Source organism: Physeter macrocephalus, chromosome 12 (assembly GCF_002837175.3).
Source record: "Physeter macrocephalus isolate SW-GA chromosome 12, ASM283717v5, whole genome shotgun sequence".
Lineage (NCBI taxonomy): Eukaryota > Metazoa > Chordata > Mammalia > Artiodactyla > Physeteridae > Physeter > Physeter macrocephalus.
Window position 1 is genome coordinate 86,947,773 of NC_041225.1, and position 20,195 is coordinate 86,967,967.

General features: G+C 35.3%; 1 protein-coding gene across 10 annotated transcripts in view; it reads right to left on the reverse strand.

Annotated features, from left to right (window-relative positions):
• The window catches only part of EXOC6B (exocyst complex component 6B), a 735,227-nt gene that overhangs the window by 274,927 nt on the left and 440,105 nt on the right, over positions 1-20,195 (reverse strand). The window contains exon 19 of one of the 10 annotated variants that reach the window (XM_024133531.3): positions 10,819-10,914. The exons of the other annotated variants lie outside the window; for them this stretch is intronic. Within the exon in view, the coding sequence (XP_023989299.1) occupies positions 10,897-10,914 (18 nt within the window). The 3' untranslated portion in view covers positions 10,819-10,896. Of the gene's footprint in view, positions 1-10,818; positions 10,915-20,195 lie in introns of those variants that run through there. 10 annotated transcript variants of the gene reach the window in all.

The window sequence follows — 20,195 nt, forward strand, 5'->3', positions numbered from 1 at the left end:
CTATCATTATTCTGAATTCTTTTTCTGGAAGGTTGCCTATCTCCACTTCATTTAATTGTTTTTCTGGGGTTTTATCTTGTTCCTTCAGCTGGTACATAGTCTTCTGCCTTTTCATCTTGTCTATGTTTCCGTGAATGTGGTTTTTGTTCCACAGGCTGCAGGATTGTAGTTCTTGCTTCTGCTCTCAAAGTGTTTATTTTATAATTCTTTGTCTTTCATTCCATTCTTCTCTGCTTTTGTCTGGCTAATATTCCCATACTCTATGTTTGTTCTGCTTTCTGGTCCTTTTTTGAAATTTTAATCAATTAAAGTATGAACAGGCAGGCGTTGGAGACATTACAGATTCAGTTTAGACTGATGTAGATTCCTGTAGTTTCTCTCTTTTCCTCTTCTTTCTCTTACCCTTTCAAAAGAGAGCAGTGTGTGTGGTGAGCCTGGCCTCCAGCTGCTGGGCCCAACGCTGACCCCATTCTCTATTAATTTAACTAACTGGTATTCAAATTGTGATTAGGCAACCGTTTGCAAAATCAACTCATGATGATATAGGTAACAACTTTCAAAGAGACAACTAATATATTTTTCTACATTTTCAACATAGTTTCAATATTTGTTTATTTAATGCATTTTCACTTAAGGTTTATTTATTTATTATTATTATTTTTTTTGGCCACGCTGCACAACATGTAGCATCTTATTTCTCTGACCAGGGAGCAAACCTGCGCCCCCTGCAGTGGAAGTGCAGAGTCTTAACCACTGGACCGCCAGGGAAGCGTCCGAGGTATATTTAAAACAATAACTTGTGGGAGAAAAGTTTAGATATCTATTATCAGTGATTCTGAATTAACAAAAGGATTTTTATTTTGGGATCACAGAATAAAAGAACAAAATGTTACACCTAACATATCATCCTAGACAGGTAAAATAATGGGGTAAATATAAAATGAAAGTAGAATATAAAAATTAGCAAAATGACAATATGTTGTGCTATAAAAACAATTCCCTTGATTTGGAGCATCTGGCTAAATCAATAGTATGATCACATCTAAACTGCTCAAATCTAAGGTCTTTATAAATATTGAATTCACTGGTGTCTTAGAAATTCGGGACAGGAGACTAACCATGGATCAGTTCACTTCAGGATAAGCTCTGCCCAGTATTGGAAAGGACACTGTGATTGTCACAACTGCATCTGGGAAGGTGGCTAAGGACTTTTAGGAGAGACTAAGTGTCATCAGCATTCTTTTATATATTCACAAATTTGAAAAGGTCATATGACATTCCATAGTGCCAAAAATGAAATAAGAGAAAAGCATACAATTTCAAGTCTATGGTTTCACTTATACTTAAGTGAAAAAGGAAAATAATCTTCAGCTTACATTATATAGATTTTGGAAATCTTATACCAGAGCAGTAAACTATAAATTATGTTCTCAGTCCTTTACCTTTGGTGTTTAGTTCCTCACTTCACTTTCCAATTTGTCTTATAGCATTTTTCCCATTGCAGTTATTGGAGGACAGAATTATAATGAAGCTTTAGAAGAGATTCCTCCCAATATGAAGTTCTACAACTATGTTGGATCAAATATAAGTATTTAATACCTAAATAAGAGTAATACAAGAAATATAAGGTGAATGAAAGTGACTCCAAATTCAGGTCCATCAAAATTTATCTTTGCTATTAGTGTAATTTCTAATATGCTTTTCAAGTTATTGGGTTGGATGACCTCTAAACATTATACAGACACCATGATAAATTATACACCAAGTTATTCCTCATTTGTGGTTCCAGCACATAGAGGTAGAAACACAGGAATCTCAGGGTTGGAAGACGCAGAGTCCTAGTCTAGCACTCTGTCCTATGCATGCACTGCCTTTGCAGTAAGTGTCCCATAAAAATACTATCCTCTATTTTACTGCTGACCATGAATTAACTAGTTCATGCTCTATTTAACTTACTTCTCTCTAACTGCTACTCTTTAGATCCATTCAAAACAGGTCTAATCTATCTTCCATACAACCACTTTTTCCAGCATTTGGATTTTCCATTTCTAGAAGAGGAAACAGAGGTTATCCAAATTTTATTCTAAAATATAAAGGCAGCAAATTACTGGTAAGAGTCAGGAACAATATTCATAGCAGCAAGCTATAAACTGCTTTATTTCCAAAACAATGTGAAAGTCTATCCTTTGGAATAATAATAAACTCCAGAAAATTGTGGCAGGCTCCTCAGTATTCACGTACTTTGTTACTATAAAGAGGGTAAAACGGACCGCAGAGAAATCTGAAGTAAAGAGGAAAAGGAAGCTAAACTCTGGTATTTGGACAAGATCACTTTCTCAGAGTGCCTCCCAGGCTTTTGGATAGAAGCAACTGAGCCAAATATCTGCTCAGGTTCCATGAAATCAGAGAAAGCACGTTTACCAGAGGGCCTTCAAAGGCAGAGATCATATATTGTAGATGGTATAAACATATTAAAAGTTAATCATGGGACTTTCACATGATATTTAAAAAGTAAATGAATTAAACAGTGAGAGAGATTACTTATTAAATCATGGCAAAACAGAGTCAAGGTAAGTCATAAGAAAAGTAAATATTTGTGAGTTATCTATAAAGACATTGTGGTTTGGTAGTTTGGGGTAGTGGCAGTTTTTACTCAAAAGCAGATCAAATGCTATGTAAAATAGAGGAATTCACGGAATCAGACAGAAGATTACTAGATGTTCCTCATGACTCTCCACAGTTAGCATCAGTAATAAAATCATTCCAGGTCTAGCAATCTTCCCTCAAAATCATAGAATAGGTATGATTAGGGCTAATCATTGCCATATCATTTGCAGTAGATTGGGGCCATGAACTAAGATCAGAGCTGAACTATTGAAACTCAACATGCTATAAAGCTTATGCTCATTAGACTCAGTCCCTGTCTTACACATGGGAGTCCAGGTTCCACGAGGAAGGTAAAGAGATAAACAAAAACCACTGGATGTATCCCTATGGACCACTGTTAAAGGAAAGGGAAACCCTAAAGAAAGATCACAATTAAATGTCCCCTCAGTAACTGACCTTTCATATTTCCTTTATGACAAGGTAGCATATCAACACTATTCCTTCAATAATCTCAAATTAATGAACGTTTCTTATATACATACTATAGAAGAATTTTAAAGTTTTAATAATAATAATATGTTACATCTATTACATAAGATTTAGTATTATTTATTACAAACTTTATAGTTAATACTTATTAAATGTTTACCATATGTTAAGCAATATTATTATTTACTCCATAAAAGTTTTCATGGTTTTAGGATAATCCTGAATAAATCACTACCTGAAATAAAACTTCTGCAGGCCTACAACTGTTAATGAAAAACTACCTGTTATCTAGAGGAACCTAACTTCACATAAATCTTTGAGATATAGTTTTATAATCTTTCCCTTTTCCTTTCCAATCTACCAGTTAATATCATGAATGCTTCAGGTTACCTGTGATGTTTGAACCATAAAGTAAAATATAGTAAATACATATAATTTAAAAATACAGACCTATAAGAAGCAGAGATCACACACATCAACAATACAGAATGGAAAACTCAGTATCACCGAGAAAACAGAGAGACTAGGAATCAGAGATGTGGCACAGAGAAGTAGAATAGAGAAATGATAACATGAACAACTTGTCATGACCAATACTTCAATCCCTTAGGGAGAAAAAAGGTTTAATTTTGAAAATTATATTTAAAAAGAAATGTATACTTCTCAAATGGCAATACGTACCATCAAAAGACATCATTAAGAGAGTGAAAAGGCAAGCCAAAAACTGGAAGAAAATATTTGCAGTACAGGTATAAAAGACTATAACTAGTATAGTGGTTCTCGAAGTGTAATCTGCAGATGCCTGGGAGTCTTTCAGACTCTCTCAAGGGTCCACAAATTCAAAACAATTTTCACAATAACATTAACATGCTATTTGCTTTTTTCATTGTGTTGAAATCTGCACTGATGACATTTCCCTCGTGTTGACATTTGCAAAAGTAACGATGGGCAAAACAGCTGGTGCCTTAACATGAATTAATGGCATGGCACCAAACTGTACTGGTAATTCTTGTATTCTTCAATGCCAGGCATGCACAATAAAACAAATGCCAGTTTCGTGTAAGAATGTCGTTGAAGAAGCAGTAAAAGTTATTAATTTTATTAAATCCCAACCCTTGAGTACGTACGTCTCTTTTATATTCTGTGACAAACTGGTAAATTTGCATAAAATATTTATGCTGCATACTAAAGCATGATAAAGAAAAGCATTTGCATGATAGTTTGGGTTGCAAGCTGAACTAGCTCCCTTTTTCATGGAACATCCTTTTTTCCAACTTGAAAAAAATAGCTGACAGACAAATTATGGTTATTCAGACTTGGGTTTTTGGTAGGCATTTTCTTGAAAATGATCAGAATGAGTCTGCCACTTAAAAGAAAACAACTGACAGTATTAGTTGCCAATGACACAATTCAAGCTTACAAGCAAAATTTTGAATTTTGAAAAACTAGTATCTGCCATCATGATATAGCTCACCAGTACTTAAAGACTTTTTAAATGAAACTGGTAGTAATAATACTGAGTGTGATTTTTTTATATTATATACTAAAATATGTCAACATTTGGAAGATCTGGACAACTCAGTGGACCAATATTTTCTAAATGAACAATGCATGATGCTACAAAATCATGCATGGGTAAAAGATCTATTCAAAGTACAAAATAGACCAATGAACTCTAAGGTTACAGAATATGAAAAATTCATTGATAAGGTTTCAGATTCTACATTGCGACTAACCTATAAGAAACTATTATATGTCAAGTTCTGCTATAGTATCAAAAAATATAAAAATTTATCTGAAAAAGGCTGTTAAAGTACTCCTTTATTCAACATATCTACAAGGCTAGATTTTCTCATATACTTCCACCAGAACAATGTATCACAATAGACTGATGCAGAAGTAGATTTGTGATATCCAGTTGTCTTCTATTAAGCCAGACATTAAAGTTATATATTAAAAAAAAAAGCAATGTCATTCCTCTCACTAAATTTCTTTGGTTTTGGAAAACAGAATTATTTTCTTGAAAAATATATTATTCACATTAACAATAATAGGTGTATTGTTGTTATTTTTAAATAAACAGATAAATATTTTTAAATTTCTCAGTATTAATTTCAAATATGATAAATATTGATAGATATGAAGAGCATACACAAAAGCTCTTTGGATTCCTCAATAAAAAGGAGTCTGAAGACCAAAAGTTTTGAGTACAGCTGTATTAGCTTCCTATTGCTCCTGTAGCAAATCAGTACAAATTTAGTGGCTTCTTACAGTTCTGGGGGTTCGAAGTCCAAAATAGGCCTTATAGGGCTAAAATTAAGGTAACTTCCTTCTGGAGGCTCTAGGAAAAAATCTGTTCCTTGCTTTTTTCAGCTTCTAGAAGCTGCCCACGTTTCCCAGCTCCTGGCTATATCACTCTGACCTTTGCTTCCATCATTACATCTCCCTTTCTGACTCTGACACACCTACCTCCCTCTTATAAGGACCCTTGAGGTTACACTGGGTCCATCCAGATATTACAAAATAATCTCTCTAACTCAGGAATCTTAGCTTAATCATATCTGCAAAGTTCCTTTTTCCATTAACATACCACAGCTGCTTAACTAAATATATCCTGAACAGAAAATCTTTAATAAAAAGGCAGATAACCCAGTTAAAAAATGGGCAATAGACTTGAACAGACACTTCACAAAGAAGTATATACAAGTATATACAAGTGGCCAATAAGCATGTGAAATGTTGTTCAATTTCTTTTTTTTTTTTTTTTTTTTTTGCGGTACGCGGGCCTCTCACTGTTGTGGCCTCTCCCATTGCGGAGCACAGGCTCCGGACGCGCAGGCTCAGTGGCCATGGCTCATGGGCCCAGCTGCTCCGCGGCATGTGGGATCTTCCCGGACCGGGGCACGAACCCGTGTCCCCTGAATCGGCAGGTGAATTCTCAACCACTGCGCCATTCAATTTCAAATGAAATATCAATGCAATACCAATATATATCCAATAGAAAGATTAAAATGATAAAGACAAATAAACCTAAATATAGATCGTATAATTCTTTGGAAAATTGTTTGGCAGGAAACTGAACATTTTCATACACTATGACACAGCAATTTCACTCCTAAGTATGTACTCAAAAGAAATATGTTCACCAAAATACATAAACAAGAAGTTTCAAAGCAACACTATTTCTAATAACCAAAAACTGGAAACTCAAATGTCTAAAAACTTTAGAACAGATAACAAATTAAGGCATATTCATATAATGGAATATTATATAGGAATAAGAATGAACAAATGCTAGTTATCACAGATTAATTATGGTGAGCCTAAGAAATGACACAAAAGAATACATATGACATGACACAAAAGAATGGAATTTGTATCATTCCACAAATAGGCAAAACCAAGCTGTAGTATTAGAAGTACAGATAAAGATTACCCACAGGGAGAAAGGTGAAGATTTGACAGGGGAAAGGCTAGAAGGGTCCTCTGGGAAACTGGTAATATTCTGTTTCTTGGTCTTCATGCTGATGACACAGGTATGTCTACTTTGTGAAAATTCATCAAACTATGTACTTATGATTTGTTTACTTTTCTATATGTTTGTTATTCTTCAATTAAAAATAAGTAAATAAACTTATTTCCTTTTCTCAAGGATGGAGTATTTTAAAAAAACACATATCTTCAAGGGCCTCTTACATAAAACAATGAGCTATAGGGGTCACCATGTCTGTTTTACAACAGCAGAAATATAGATATGGTCAACATGGCACCAAAAATACAGTTCTAGAGAACAATCCTTAGATTTTACACAGTTCCAGTTGGATATATATTCACATATAGGAGAAACAGGCATAGAAGAAAACTACCTTCACAAAGGGTTCATGTTAGACTCCTTGAGCCTGCAGAGCTGGGGCCTGTTTGTCTATTGAAAGACAGCTTCCCATTTTCAGGTCCTCGTCAGCTCTTGATCCTAAGACTGTCTTCCAAAGGAGTTATCAAGATACAAAACAATGAAACTTAAAATAAAAACAAAACCCAGCAATTCACCAAAACAAAACACTCATATTCAAAGACACGACATAAAACTTCCTCACTTTGTTAGTTTGACTGTCACTGTAAGTGTTGAAAAAAGTCTCCATCTTGGAACAAAGGTAGTAAATAATTCATTTGCAGGAATATTGTAAGGGCAATCAAATTATCCTAAATGAAATGAAAAGAACAAGTAGATATTCTTAACATAATCAAAAATGCATTATGTTATATTTTTTAAATATATTGTAATACATTCAGGGAAGCATTTCAGGGTAGAAAATTCATTTTTTTGGCTTTGTGTGTGTGTATGTATGTCACAAAAATAATTCTTCAAGATGGTAGTTTTTCCCTAAGAAGAGCCTGGACCTCATCTACAACCAGGGAGCTAAAAAGCAACAAGCCTGCAATTCCTAATTCAAAGTAGGAGGAGTCCCCAGAGGCAAGTATGCACTGTGTCTGATTTCCAATAATGTGTGTCATTTGTTTGGAGAACTTCAAGCACTTACTAAACCATATTAAAACTGTGGCTGTAAACCACCATGAAAGTACTGCAGAACAGTGGCATGTGCCAGATTCCTGTTAATTTAACTGTGAACTCCTCACCCCATAGTATGTGCACTAGATGTGCTAGAGTATCTTGGCACCAAATGGCAGGCTCAAATTTACCATCTTGTCAAAGAAGTAAAAATGTAGTTTATAATGACCTAACTGCAATATTCCTAAGCGCAGTATTTTCTTCCTTGGGAACTTGGATAAATACATTTTCACTGCTTTCCCAACCTCATTCTTATGAAATGGAATTGTAAAGCAAAATAAATTTGTAATAAAGAGCTGTAATCAGAAAAGATGTCATGTGATGGCAAACAGTCATTTGAGTTGGAGGTCACTGTTCCATACATGATGTCCCTTTTAGACATATCCAATCTCTTCATGATATTCACTGGATACTTATTCAGTGTTCGATATATTAAAAAGTCTAAGACATTTTCTTTCAAAGAACTTGTAATCTGAGTAGATGATAATGGGAATATATAGAAAAAGTAATAATTAAAGATAATATATCTTAAATTTCAAATAGAGAATGGACATAATAAGATCTATAGATGTTTACAAGAAAGTCAAACCCTTGGGATTTTCCTCCCTCTGGAGAGGAAGGGGACCAGTCCTGAAAGACTTGGTGGGGAAAATAGCCTTTGAATTGTATTTCAAAGGAAGGAAATATTTTAAAGTGAGATGAGAAGTCCTTCCAAGGAGAAAGAAAAGTATAAACAAAAATCTACAGCCAGGAATAAGCATAGTATGTTTAGGAACAATGAATAGATATACTTGGCTGAAGTCAAAGGGTTTATGTAAAGGAATTATGGGAAATATACATAGTATAGACAAGAGTTACACTAGAAGGCATACGAATCACTAAAAATTGATGAAAAGAGGGCATGACAGACACCAGTGTTTCTAGAGTACACATCTGGAAATACACTGGCATAAAGAAAAACTCTGCCTTATGTTCTTCCTTTAACAACCACATACCCTCAGTTGGCCTCAGTTATGATTTATTATCCCTGATCTAATCTTGATCATGCTTCTCAGTCCTCTTGCCTAGAACTTATTACTAGGATACCTCAACTCTACAGCATCCCTACATATTCCAAACATCTTCTTTAGTCTGAAATTTTAGGAAAAAGCAACTCGTTTACTATAGCAAAAGATCATGGGCTTCAGCATGAGAGGCCTCTCTGTTCTACCATGTATTACTTGTATGATCTTGGGCAATGATTTACTGTCTATACCTAAATTTAATCTGTAAAAAGGGGTTAATATGCAGACTGAAATGAGCTAGATGAAGAAGACCAGAACATAAATAAACTTTAAAATGTGGATTTTTTTTTCTTTCACTGTTGTATGAGCAAAGGCAAATATGAACTGGAAGAGGAGCTATGATATCTCAGGATTTTTTTAAATATAGCAAATGTTTAAATTTTTTTAAAATACCAATAACAAAAAATTATAAAATACCCACAATTTGAAAAAGATTAGGAAGCCTTACTACAAACACAAATATTTACATTTAACATAGTTCCTTCTGAACTTTAACATGTTTTTAGAGTTTTACACACTTGTAATCATTATGCTTACAAAATTTTCATTCTGCTTCTTTCATTTAACATTATATTATAAATATTTTGCAATGCTATTTGATATTCATAAAATTCATTTTAATAAATGCATAATAGTTCATTGAGCAACAGTATTATAGTTTATATAACCATTTACCTATTATACAATTAAGGTTGTTTTTAATTATTTGCTCTTATAAGCAATATAGAAATAATTGTTTTGTCCTCAGAAAATATCCAGTTTTCCATTACCCCAGCACCAATGAGAAAAATCAGAGCAGCCTCCTTTCCATTTTATAAAGGTATCCAAGATATTAAGATGGTCAGATACAGCAGTATCCAAGATGTTCTCACTGGTATCTCTGACTCTTAAACAGCATATCAGATATGGAGTGTTAAAGTTGTAGGATTTTATAGTCCTTTAAGCTCTAGATTCTCCTTATTTTCTACTTTATCTCATCACCAAATAAAGAATTAGAAGGATTAGTATTTGGACTCAAACTTTCTTACTCTTATATTTAATAATTATAAGAGCAGGAGATAATCCAACGATCAATATAATTAAAGGGGCAAAGGACTACTGGCTGAATACTACTGGAAAGAATGGCTGTGGCTATTGCTAATAGTAGTTTTATGGGGGAAAAGTGCTAAGTAATAGCTCATACAAAGATACCTCTGTAGAAATATGAAACTCCTAAGGGATGTAAGTGACTAACTAAACTCACAAATCCAATACCACACTAATAATGAGCTAATTTTTTTATTTCAAAGTACTCTATGCAGCTCAAATAACCAAAATCTTAACAGCACAGAAAAAGGGAACAATTTCTCAGTAGACAGAGAAATCATCAGTAAATCTGTAATTTTTGCTCCAACAGAGGAAAAAAATACATGTCTACACATATATATATACACACACACATGATATACGTACATTCTCATTTATTCCTTGCAACAAATTCATATGCACAAACACGCACAGACACAGAAAACATGCTTAATATAGTACCTGGTACATGATATGTACTCAAAAGACAGTAGCTATTATTAAATATTGAGAGACAGTTTTATACGGTGGAGAAAGCATGACCCAGAGTAAAAAAACCTAAGATTTACCCCTACTAATGATTCATTTTCTGACCTTCCACAAGACCACTTTAGGTCTCAGTTTCCATATCTGTCCACAAGGAAAAATAATAACTATTCATACATCATAGAGGTTGTTTAAAAAACCAAATGAGACAATGAGAATATGCAAAAGAAGTTTGAATATTATAAAGTAATACACAAATGCAAGGCATTTTTATAATTAAAATTCTGTCACTTGAAAAACAATTACCTTCTTTATTTGGGTAAGCAAGAGAGCATATGGAAGGAAAAAGACCAATTTAGAATTTTAACCCAAACAAACCTTTGGTCCTTATCTCAGAATAAAATTTATGACTTTTATTTTTAATAATTAAATGATTACTTTTAATAATGTATATGATCCAAAAATGGTTTTTGATCCCCAGGTAGGAATTCACTTATTTTATAATTCAAAACAAGAACTCTACAAAAACTTACTGTGCACCATTTCATGGGAGATGCTGAACTGTACACAGAGATAGAGATGAACAAGACAAAGTCTCCATCTATCCAGAGTTCAGCCCTACAGCGGACAATCAATCTAGTAGGTAAGATGGTAAAACGGAAAAGTTTTAAATTCAAATAAATCTGTTTAAATCCTGACCCTGACACCTATATGCTATATCTCTTACAAAGTACATTACTTTCCTGAGTTCATGTTCTCATTACTAAAATGTAAAACTTATCTGATTGAGGCATTTTGAGTCTTCATTAACTGGATGACATATAACACATGTAAAGCATCTGGCACACATACATCTTAATTACCACCCTCCCATTTCTTGAAGTAAGCACACAAATGAAGGACACAACCCACCCAAGACCGAATTAGGCTAGTGCCATAAAAGAAGTGCCATAAAAAAGGAAGATGTCACATCTGGTTAAGTGAACTGGAGAAGACTTCATGGAAGGTGTGGGATTTGAAATGAGCCTTGAAGGATGGGTAAGATTTCAACAGATACAGGTAAGGGGCAGAAGCAGTAAAAGTAGACAAAAGCATGAAAAAACACCAAGGGTATAAAACAGTAGAGTGTGCTTGACAAACAGCAATACTTCAGTCTTGGGCTAATAGAAAACTGAGACAAAGACAAAAAGGTAGTTTGGGGTTCATATTATGGAAAGTCTTGATGTTTACAGAGCAGATTTTGTACTTAATGGAAGTCACTGACAGTTTCTAAATAGCAGAATCATTTGGTTAGTCTTGAGATGGCAGCAGTTCACAGAATTAAATGGTGTGCCACCAGAAATGTCTGTTTTTAAAGGGTTTTAGATAGGAAAAATTTCAGGAACTTGTATGTAGAAAATAACTTTCCCTTAAAGATAAGCCATCAAGTAACTGCCCAGGAAGGATGACCAAGGACAGGTATCACTGTATTTTCAGACAAAGAAACTAAGGCAAAACAAGGTGGGTTAAGAGAGATCTTGCCCCAGGTCATATAAATTAACATTAACAGCAGACAAAGAAAACTAACTCAAGATTCCCTCCTCTGGGTCTGTTACTTGAGACAGTATTTCCTCTCTCTCAAGCATTTCTGAAAGATAATTATCAGAATAACAAGGATAAACTCTCAAAAGTATGTTCTTATGCTGAGCATGCAAAATGAGTAGCTATGCATGCAACTGTAAATTATACAATTGGAGCCTGATAAAATGCTTGTGTGCTTACCTCATCTGTTAATTCAAAGGAAACAGCAACATTTTAGAAGTCTAACTGTAGAAACCTTATTATTACAATGATTTGTGGGTGCCTCATGAAAAGAGCTAAGCTACCTTGGTCACCAAAACTTCAAGGGGAAAATAGTTACAAATTTCAATAATTTTCCCCTAATCATTCACTGTCTAATAAAGTGTAATCTAGGATATCATCTCTCTCTCTCTCTCTCTCTCTCTCTCTCTCTCTCTCTCTCTCACACACATCTCTCTCTCTCTCTCTCTCTCTCTCTCTCTCTCACACACACACACACACACACACACACACACACACACACACACACACGCACACAGACATTAACATACCCCTTTAGCTTTGTCGCTACTGTGGTGACAAAACATCCCTGAGAAGTAAGAAAAACCGGGGATTTCAAAGTGTAAGAGAACGAGACAGTCTGCTTTTTTTCTTTACAGTTCTTTCCATATCCCTATTTCCTATCATTCAATCCTCTTTGACAGAGAGTCACTATTGCTAGGGAATTTTTTAAATGAAAAGAAGTATTTATATTTATTAAAAGACAAATGACTCTGGTTCTTTCTCAGAAATAGCTAGCTCCTTCCTCTCTCATCTTTTGCTAATAATGTACAACAGTGAATTTTAGACACAGCTCTGTTTTGCTAATACATTTTACTAAAATGAGGTTCCATGAAGAATTTATCTAGCATGCTGGGGAACGTGAACATAAATTCTGAGTCATCTATTTTGCTCCCTGTGGAAAACCAGAACAAGGGACAGTTTTAGAAATCATACTAATTTGATTCTAATGAATACAATAGTTGGTGAATATGACTACTTTTTGAACGTGTGGCTTCAGAAAGACATCTCTATATTAGACAAGACAAAAACATGGCAATTATGAAAGCCATATTGAGGATTCAGGGCTGTGAATTACCTCCAATTTCAATTCTGAATGGTAAGTGGTAAGGTGATTATGAATGGTAGGATCAACTCAATCTACACTGAGAGGTTACTGTATAGTATTTAGGTAGCAATGGTAGCTTAGAATAAACAAAAAAAGAAAAGAAAAAAACCCTCAACTAATTACCTACAAAATAACCCTGTAACAAAGATCACATCACTATAGGTGGAAAAAGCATGTATTTGGAGTTAGACAAACATGAGTTTAACTCAGAGTACTACTTCTAAATTGCCTGGATGTTAAAGTAAGTATGGTATTGACATATGATAGCTCCTGTATATACAGGAACCACTGTATTATATGACATGTATGAACAGTAACACTTAGTATGAGGGTTGTTTTCTTATTTTAAGAATAGAGAAATAAAAAAACAAGAAATTTGAATATTGAGAACACCTATACAGGATGGTTTTGACTTGCAGTATTGCATTTTTACCTTATGATACTCCAAAATCTTACTCACTCAAATAACTGTACAATTCTGGGGGAGACATAATGACCAAATTACTACTGCCCATTTTCCTTTCAAAATATGAAACACATTTAAAAAAATCTTTCATCAATAAAAGTGTTTTTTTAATATAAATTAATTATCAAAGAAAATAATCTTGAGATAGAGAATAATGATTCTAAACATCACCTTCTCCCAACCCAGGATTATAAATATTTCATGACAGGAAAAAATACTTTTAACACAGATAAACAAAAGGGAAAAATTACAGACTAAAGATGAGTACGGTTATACCAGGGAGTATTTAATTCTAGATTTTTACTATATATAATATAGATGAATAATGCTCCTATATGTATATTAATAAAAATGAGATCATATTGTTACAGTTTTGGCTTTTTTTTTTTTTTTTTTGGCCACACCAAGTGGCTTGCAGGATCTTAGTTCCCTGACCAGGGATTGAAACCCGGCCCTGGCAGTGAAAGCACTGAGTCCTAACAACTGGATAGCCAGAGAATTCCCTTTTTTATTTTCTTAGGCCTCAGGCTTCTTTATTTAAGAACAAGGTGATGGGGACTTCCCTGGTGGTCCACTGGTTTAGAATCCATCTTGCAATGCAGGGGACAGTTTGATCCTGGTCAGGGAACTAAGATCCCACCTGCCACCAGGCAACTAAGCCTGAGTGCCACAACTACAGAGCCCACGCACTCTGTAGCCCGAGTGCCACAACTAAGACCCGATACAGCTAATAAATAAATAAATAACTATTAAAAAAAAGAAAAAGAACAAGGTGATGAGTGATGTGGGGATTAAAATCAAGAGCATCATTGAACTTCACCTTGCCTCCAAACAGTTTGAAAAGCAATCTGCTTTCCAAATTAAGAGATAAATAACATATTTTTAAATGAATAAATATCATCTAAATTTAGTGAATGATTGACAACACATTATGTGAATATATAATACTTTATTTAGCTAATACATCTGTTACTGGACTTTTAATTTATTCCCAACTCTTTACTATACAAAAGATAACACTATGATGAACATATTTATATCTGAATTTTATAATACACCCATGATTACTTCAGTTAGATTTCTATACATGTGATTGCAGGGTAAAAGGTAAACAAATTTTAAAAGATATATGAGAGATATTGAAAAACTAACCACTAAGAGACTACAACCATATCCACCAAGAAGACTACACACCAACCAGCAATGTATCAGGAGAACTATTTCCTGAAATATTAATCACAAATATTGAATGTTATCGTTTTCTTATTTACTTTTGGCAAGTTTATAGGCAAAAATACCCCACAACATTTATATATATCTTATTACTAGAATTACATGTTTTGTTCATGTTATCACTAGTCTTTTATTTTTCTTGTCTTCTGACTGCCTTAATACAACTTTTGTAAACTTTTTCATCAAGTTGTATCTTCTTCTTGTTAAATTTGAAAGAATGTGTGATTTTGTTATACATTATAGATATTAACCTTTGGGAATATTTATCGTAATTGTTTTTACTGATAATCTTACATTCTATTTTCTTAATTAATACCATTTAGGTGCATTAAACCTAAATGATTAAAAATCAATTTTTGTAGTCAAATTATTAACCTTTTCCTTAATGATTTCAGTCTTTGGTGTCATCCTTATGATGGTGAGTCACTTTCAGATTATAGAAATATTTGCTAATATTTTTATTGGTTTCCCCATAATTTCTTTCTTTTAAAAATATGAACACAAATTTGGTCTAGAATTCATTTTGATATATGAGATACAGTTAATATTGTTTTTACCCAAATGAGCAGATAGTATTGGTAACAGCAATTGCTAAATGCCATCTTTATCATGTACTAAATTCTTACTTATACTTTGAAATATTTATAGATTTTGTATTTAACTATTCCTTTAACCTACCAGTCTATTCCAGTGTAAGAAGAATATTAAGTTATTTGGTTAATAATAACATTTCTATTTTTTTTGGCAAATATTTTCCAATTTTGTCTCTGAATGAATTGTAGAATTATTTTGTTAAGATAACCCACCACCATCAAATTCACTTGATATTCATTGCAGTTAGATTAATTTCAAAGAAACTCTCTACAATATGAAATATTCTCATCCTAGAACACATATATTTGTATATAATATGCATATATTTGTACATAATGAAGGATCTTTTAAATTATTCTGTGACATGTTTTTCACATTTGTGTTATACATTACTTGTTAAGTATACTCACAGAGATCTTATATCTTATGCCTCAATAGCAAATAGGGCACTTTTAAGGCAATACTTTCCATGAGGGTTTGCTAACATAAGAGAAGCTGATTTGTTTTCTAAGTGTACCATGTAACCAAAAGTCTTATTGGTCCTAATTATTTTTCAGTTCATTTTCTTGAGTTTTCCAACCACACAATAATAATCTATGAATAATGATAAGATACATGGCTCATTATATTATTTGTAATTTATTCTTTTTTTTACCATACTTATTTGATAGAACTTCTAAAGCAGTGGTGAGAACAATCTTCACCATTCTTCTGAAGTTGATGCAAATAAATGTTGTTTCCACTGCTATGTCTATGATGGCTGCTGAATTTCACAAAGATGCTCTTTATCACGTTATTGAAATATTATATTGCTTGTATTTTAGTAACTTTTTTTAAAAATCAGAAATGCAGGCTGGATGTTATACAATGTCTTTTTAGAATATATAAAGATGTTCATATACTTTATCTCCTTCACCTAGTACTGTGATAAATTATATTATTAGATTGTTAAATATCAAACCATCCTTGCATTTCTAAAATAAATCCTACATACTAATGCTAAATTACTTTCTTAAAATATTTTGGAATTGACTTGCTAAATTTGTTTTCATCCATAATTGTGAGATTAGTTTGTAAGTTTTGTCTTTTGTGCTACTTTCTCTGGCTTTGGTATCAAGATGAAGCTTGAGGGAATGACCTAGTTTTCTACAGGCCAATACTCCCACCAAAAACTAGGAAAGGTAGTAAAAAAAAATTAGAGAAAACATATATTTAAAGACACCAGAAGGCTGGGAAACAATGAAAACTAAAGGGAATAAAATTGCAAAGAAGGCAGACCTGTTAAAGGTGAGCTGAGGATCTGAAGCTGTCCCTGGAGGCATTTGGCAAACCTAGGAACAGAAACAGACTGAGAATCTGGGTTAGGTCCAGGCAGAGAGTAGCTACCAGGGTGGAAAAAAAAAAAAAAATCACTGAATTTTTGTTGCTTCCATGGGGCTGAAGTGCCAGAATTAGAGATCTCAGAGCCAGCTTTCTCCTCAAGACATTTTCTGAATTCTAAAGCTACACAGCTGAGGAAAATAAAGGTCTAAGCCAAAACCTTTCAAAAGCAAAGTAAGATTTCCTGCAGTCTCACAGTGTTTGAGAAAAAAAGACTCACTAGTGGGAGGATTCATGAGAATCTCAGGTGGAAGCTTGAAAGCTCTTCAGGGAGTAATGAATTGATATTGACAGTTTCTAACCACATTTTTTCCTGTGGGCAATTGCTGATATGGGTAAGACTTCTACTCAAGATATTTGCCAAATTCTAAAATTGAAAAAAGCAGGAGGCTGAAGAGATAAGTTTATCTGAAAAGAAGAAATTTCCATAGTCCTCTTGGTACTGAAGAGACAATAATGTGCCAGGCTCACATTAAAAGCTCAGAAAAAACACATCCCAGCAACAAAGGTAAACCAGAAGAGACGTTCAAGATGGCAGAAGAGTAAGAAGGAGATCACCTTCCTCCCCACAAATACATCAGAAATACATCTACATGTGGAACAACTCCTACAGAACACCTACTGAATGCTTGCAGAAGAACTCAGACAGCCTACAAGGCAAGAAACTCCCCACGTACCTGGGTAGGGCAAAAGAAAAAAGAAAAAAAAGAGACAAAAGAATAGGGACGGAACCTGCACCACTGGGAGAGAGCTGTGAAGGAGGAAAAGTTTCCACACACTAGGAAGCCCCTTCACTGGCGGAGACGGGGGTGGCAGAGGGGGGAAGCTTCCGAGCCATGGAGGAGAGCTCAGCAACAGGGGTGCTGAGAGAAAAGCGGAGAGATTCCCGCACGGAGGATCCGTGCTGACCAGCACTCACCAGCCCGAGAGGCTTGTCTGCTCAGCCGCCAGGGTGGGTGAGTGCTGGGAGCTGAGGCTCGGGCTTTGGAGGTCAGATCCCAGGGAGAGGACTGGGGTTGGCAGCATGAACACAGCCTGTAGGGGGATAGCGTGCCACAGCTAACAGGGAGTGTGTCCGGGAAAAGGTCTGGAACTGCCGAAGAGGCAAGAGACTTTTCCTTGCCACTTTATTTCACGGTGCGTGAGGAGAGGAGATTAAGAGCACTGCCTAAACGAGCTCCAGAGACAGGCATGAGCCGCAGCTATCAGCGTGGACACCAGAGACGGGCATGAGACGCTAAGGCTGCTGCTGCCGCCACCAAGAAGCCTGTGAGCAAACACAGGTCTCTATACACACCGCTCCTCCCGGGAGCCTGTGCAGCCCACCACTGCCAGGGTCCCGTGATCCAGGGACAACTTCCCTGGGGGAACACACGGCGTGCCTCAGGTTGGTGCAACGTCACGCCGGCCTCTGCTGCCACAGTCGTGCCCCACATTCTGTACCCCCCCTCCCTTTGGCCTAAGTGAGCCAGAGCCCCCTATTCAGCTGCTACTTTAACCCCGTCCTGTCTGAGTGAAGAACAGATGCCCGCAGGCGAGCTACACACAAAGGTGGGGCCAAATCCAAAGCTGAACCCCAGAGCAGTGCGAACAAAGAAGAGAAAGGGAAATTTCTCCATGCAGCCTCAGGAGCAGCAGATTAAATCTCCACAATCAACTTGATGTACCCTGCATCTGTGGAAAACCTGAACAGACAACGAATCATCCCAAATTGAGGTGGTGGACGTTGGGAGCAACGATATATATATATATATTTTTTTTTTCCTTTATCTCTTTTTGTGAATGTGTATGGGTATGCATCTGTGTGTGATTTTCTCTCTATAGCTTTGCTTCTACCATTTGTCATAGGGTTCTGCCTGTCTGTATTTTTTTTCCTTTAGTACAGTTTTTAGCACTTGTTATCATTGGTGGATTTGTTTTTTGGTTTGGTTGCTCTTTTCATTCGTTCTTTCTTTTTTTTAATTTTTAATAATTATTTTCCATTTTTTATTTTAATAAATTTATTTTATTTAATTTTTTCTTTCTTTCTTTTTTTCCTCCCTTTTCTTCTGAGCAATGCGGCTGACAGGGTCTTGGTGCTCCAGCCGGACGTCAGGCCTGTGCCTCTGAGATGGGAGAGCTGAGTTACCTCCTAGCTCCACGTAATATCAAATGGTGAAAATCTCCCAGAGATCCCCATCTCAACACCAAGACCCAGCTCCACTCAATCACCAGCAAGCTACAGTGCTGCACACCCCATGCCAAGAAACTAGCAAGACACAACACAACGCCACCCATTACCACAGAGGCTGCCTAAAATCATAATAAGGTCACAGACACCCAAAAACACACCACCGGATGTGGACTTGCCCGCCAGAAAGACAAGATCCAGCCTCCTTCACCAGAACACAGGCACTAGTCCCCTCCACCAGGAAGCCTACACAACCCACTGAACCAACCTTAGCCACTGGGGGCAGACACCAAAACCAAGAGAACTACAAACCTGAAGCCTGCGAAACGGAGATCCCAAACACAGTAAGTTAAGCAAAATAAGAAGACAGAGAAACACACAGCAGATGAAGGAGCAAGGTAAAAACCCACCAGACCTAAGAAATGAAGAGGAAATAGGCAGTCTACCTGAAAAAGAATTCAGAATAATGATAGTAAAGATGATCCAAAATCTTGGAAAGAGAATACAGAAAATACAAGAAACGTTTAACAAGGACCTAGAAGAACTAGAGTGCAAACAAACAATGATGAACAATACAATATAAAAATTCTCTACAAGGAATCAATAGCAGAATAACTGAGGCAGAAAAACGGATAAGGTGACCTGGAAGATAAAATAGTGAAAATAACTACTGCAGAGCAGAATAAAGAAAAAAGAAGGAAAAGAATTGAGGACAGAATCAGAGACCTCTGGGACACATTAAACGAACCAACATTTGAATTATAGGGGTCCCACAAGATAAGGAGAAAAAGAAAGGGACTGAGAAAATATTTGAAGAGATTATATTTGAAAACTTCCCTAATATGGGAAAGGAAATAGTCAATCAAGTCCAGGAAGCACAGAGAGTCCCATACAGGATAAATCCAAGGAGAAACACGCCAAGACACATATTAATCAAACTATCAAAAATTAAATACAAAGAAAAAATATTAAAAGCAGCAAGGGAAAAACAACAAATAACACACAAGGGAATCCCCATAAGGTTAACAGCTGATCTTTCAGCAGAAACTCTGCAAGCCAGAAGGGAGTGGCAGGACATATTTAAAGTGATGAAGGAGAAAAACCTACAACCAAAATTACTCTACCCAGCAAGGATCTCATTCAGATTTGATGGAGAAATTAAAACCTTTACAGACAAGCAAAAGCTGAGAGAATTCAGCACCACCAAACCAGCTTTACAACAAATGCTAAAGGAACTTCTCTAGGCAGGAAACAAAAGAGAAGGAAAAGACCAACCATAACAAACTCAAAAGAATTAAGAAAATGGTAATAGGAACATACATATTAATAATTACCTTAAACGCAAA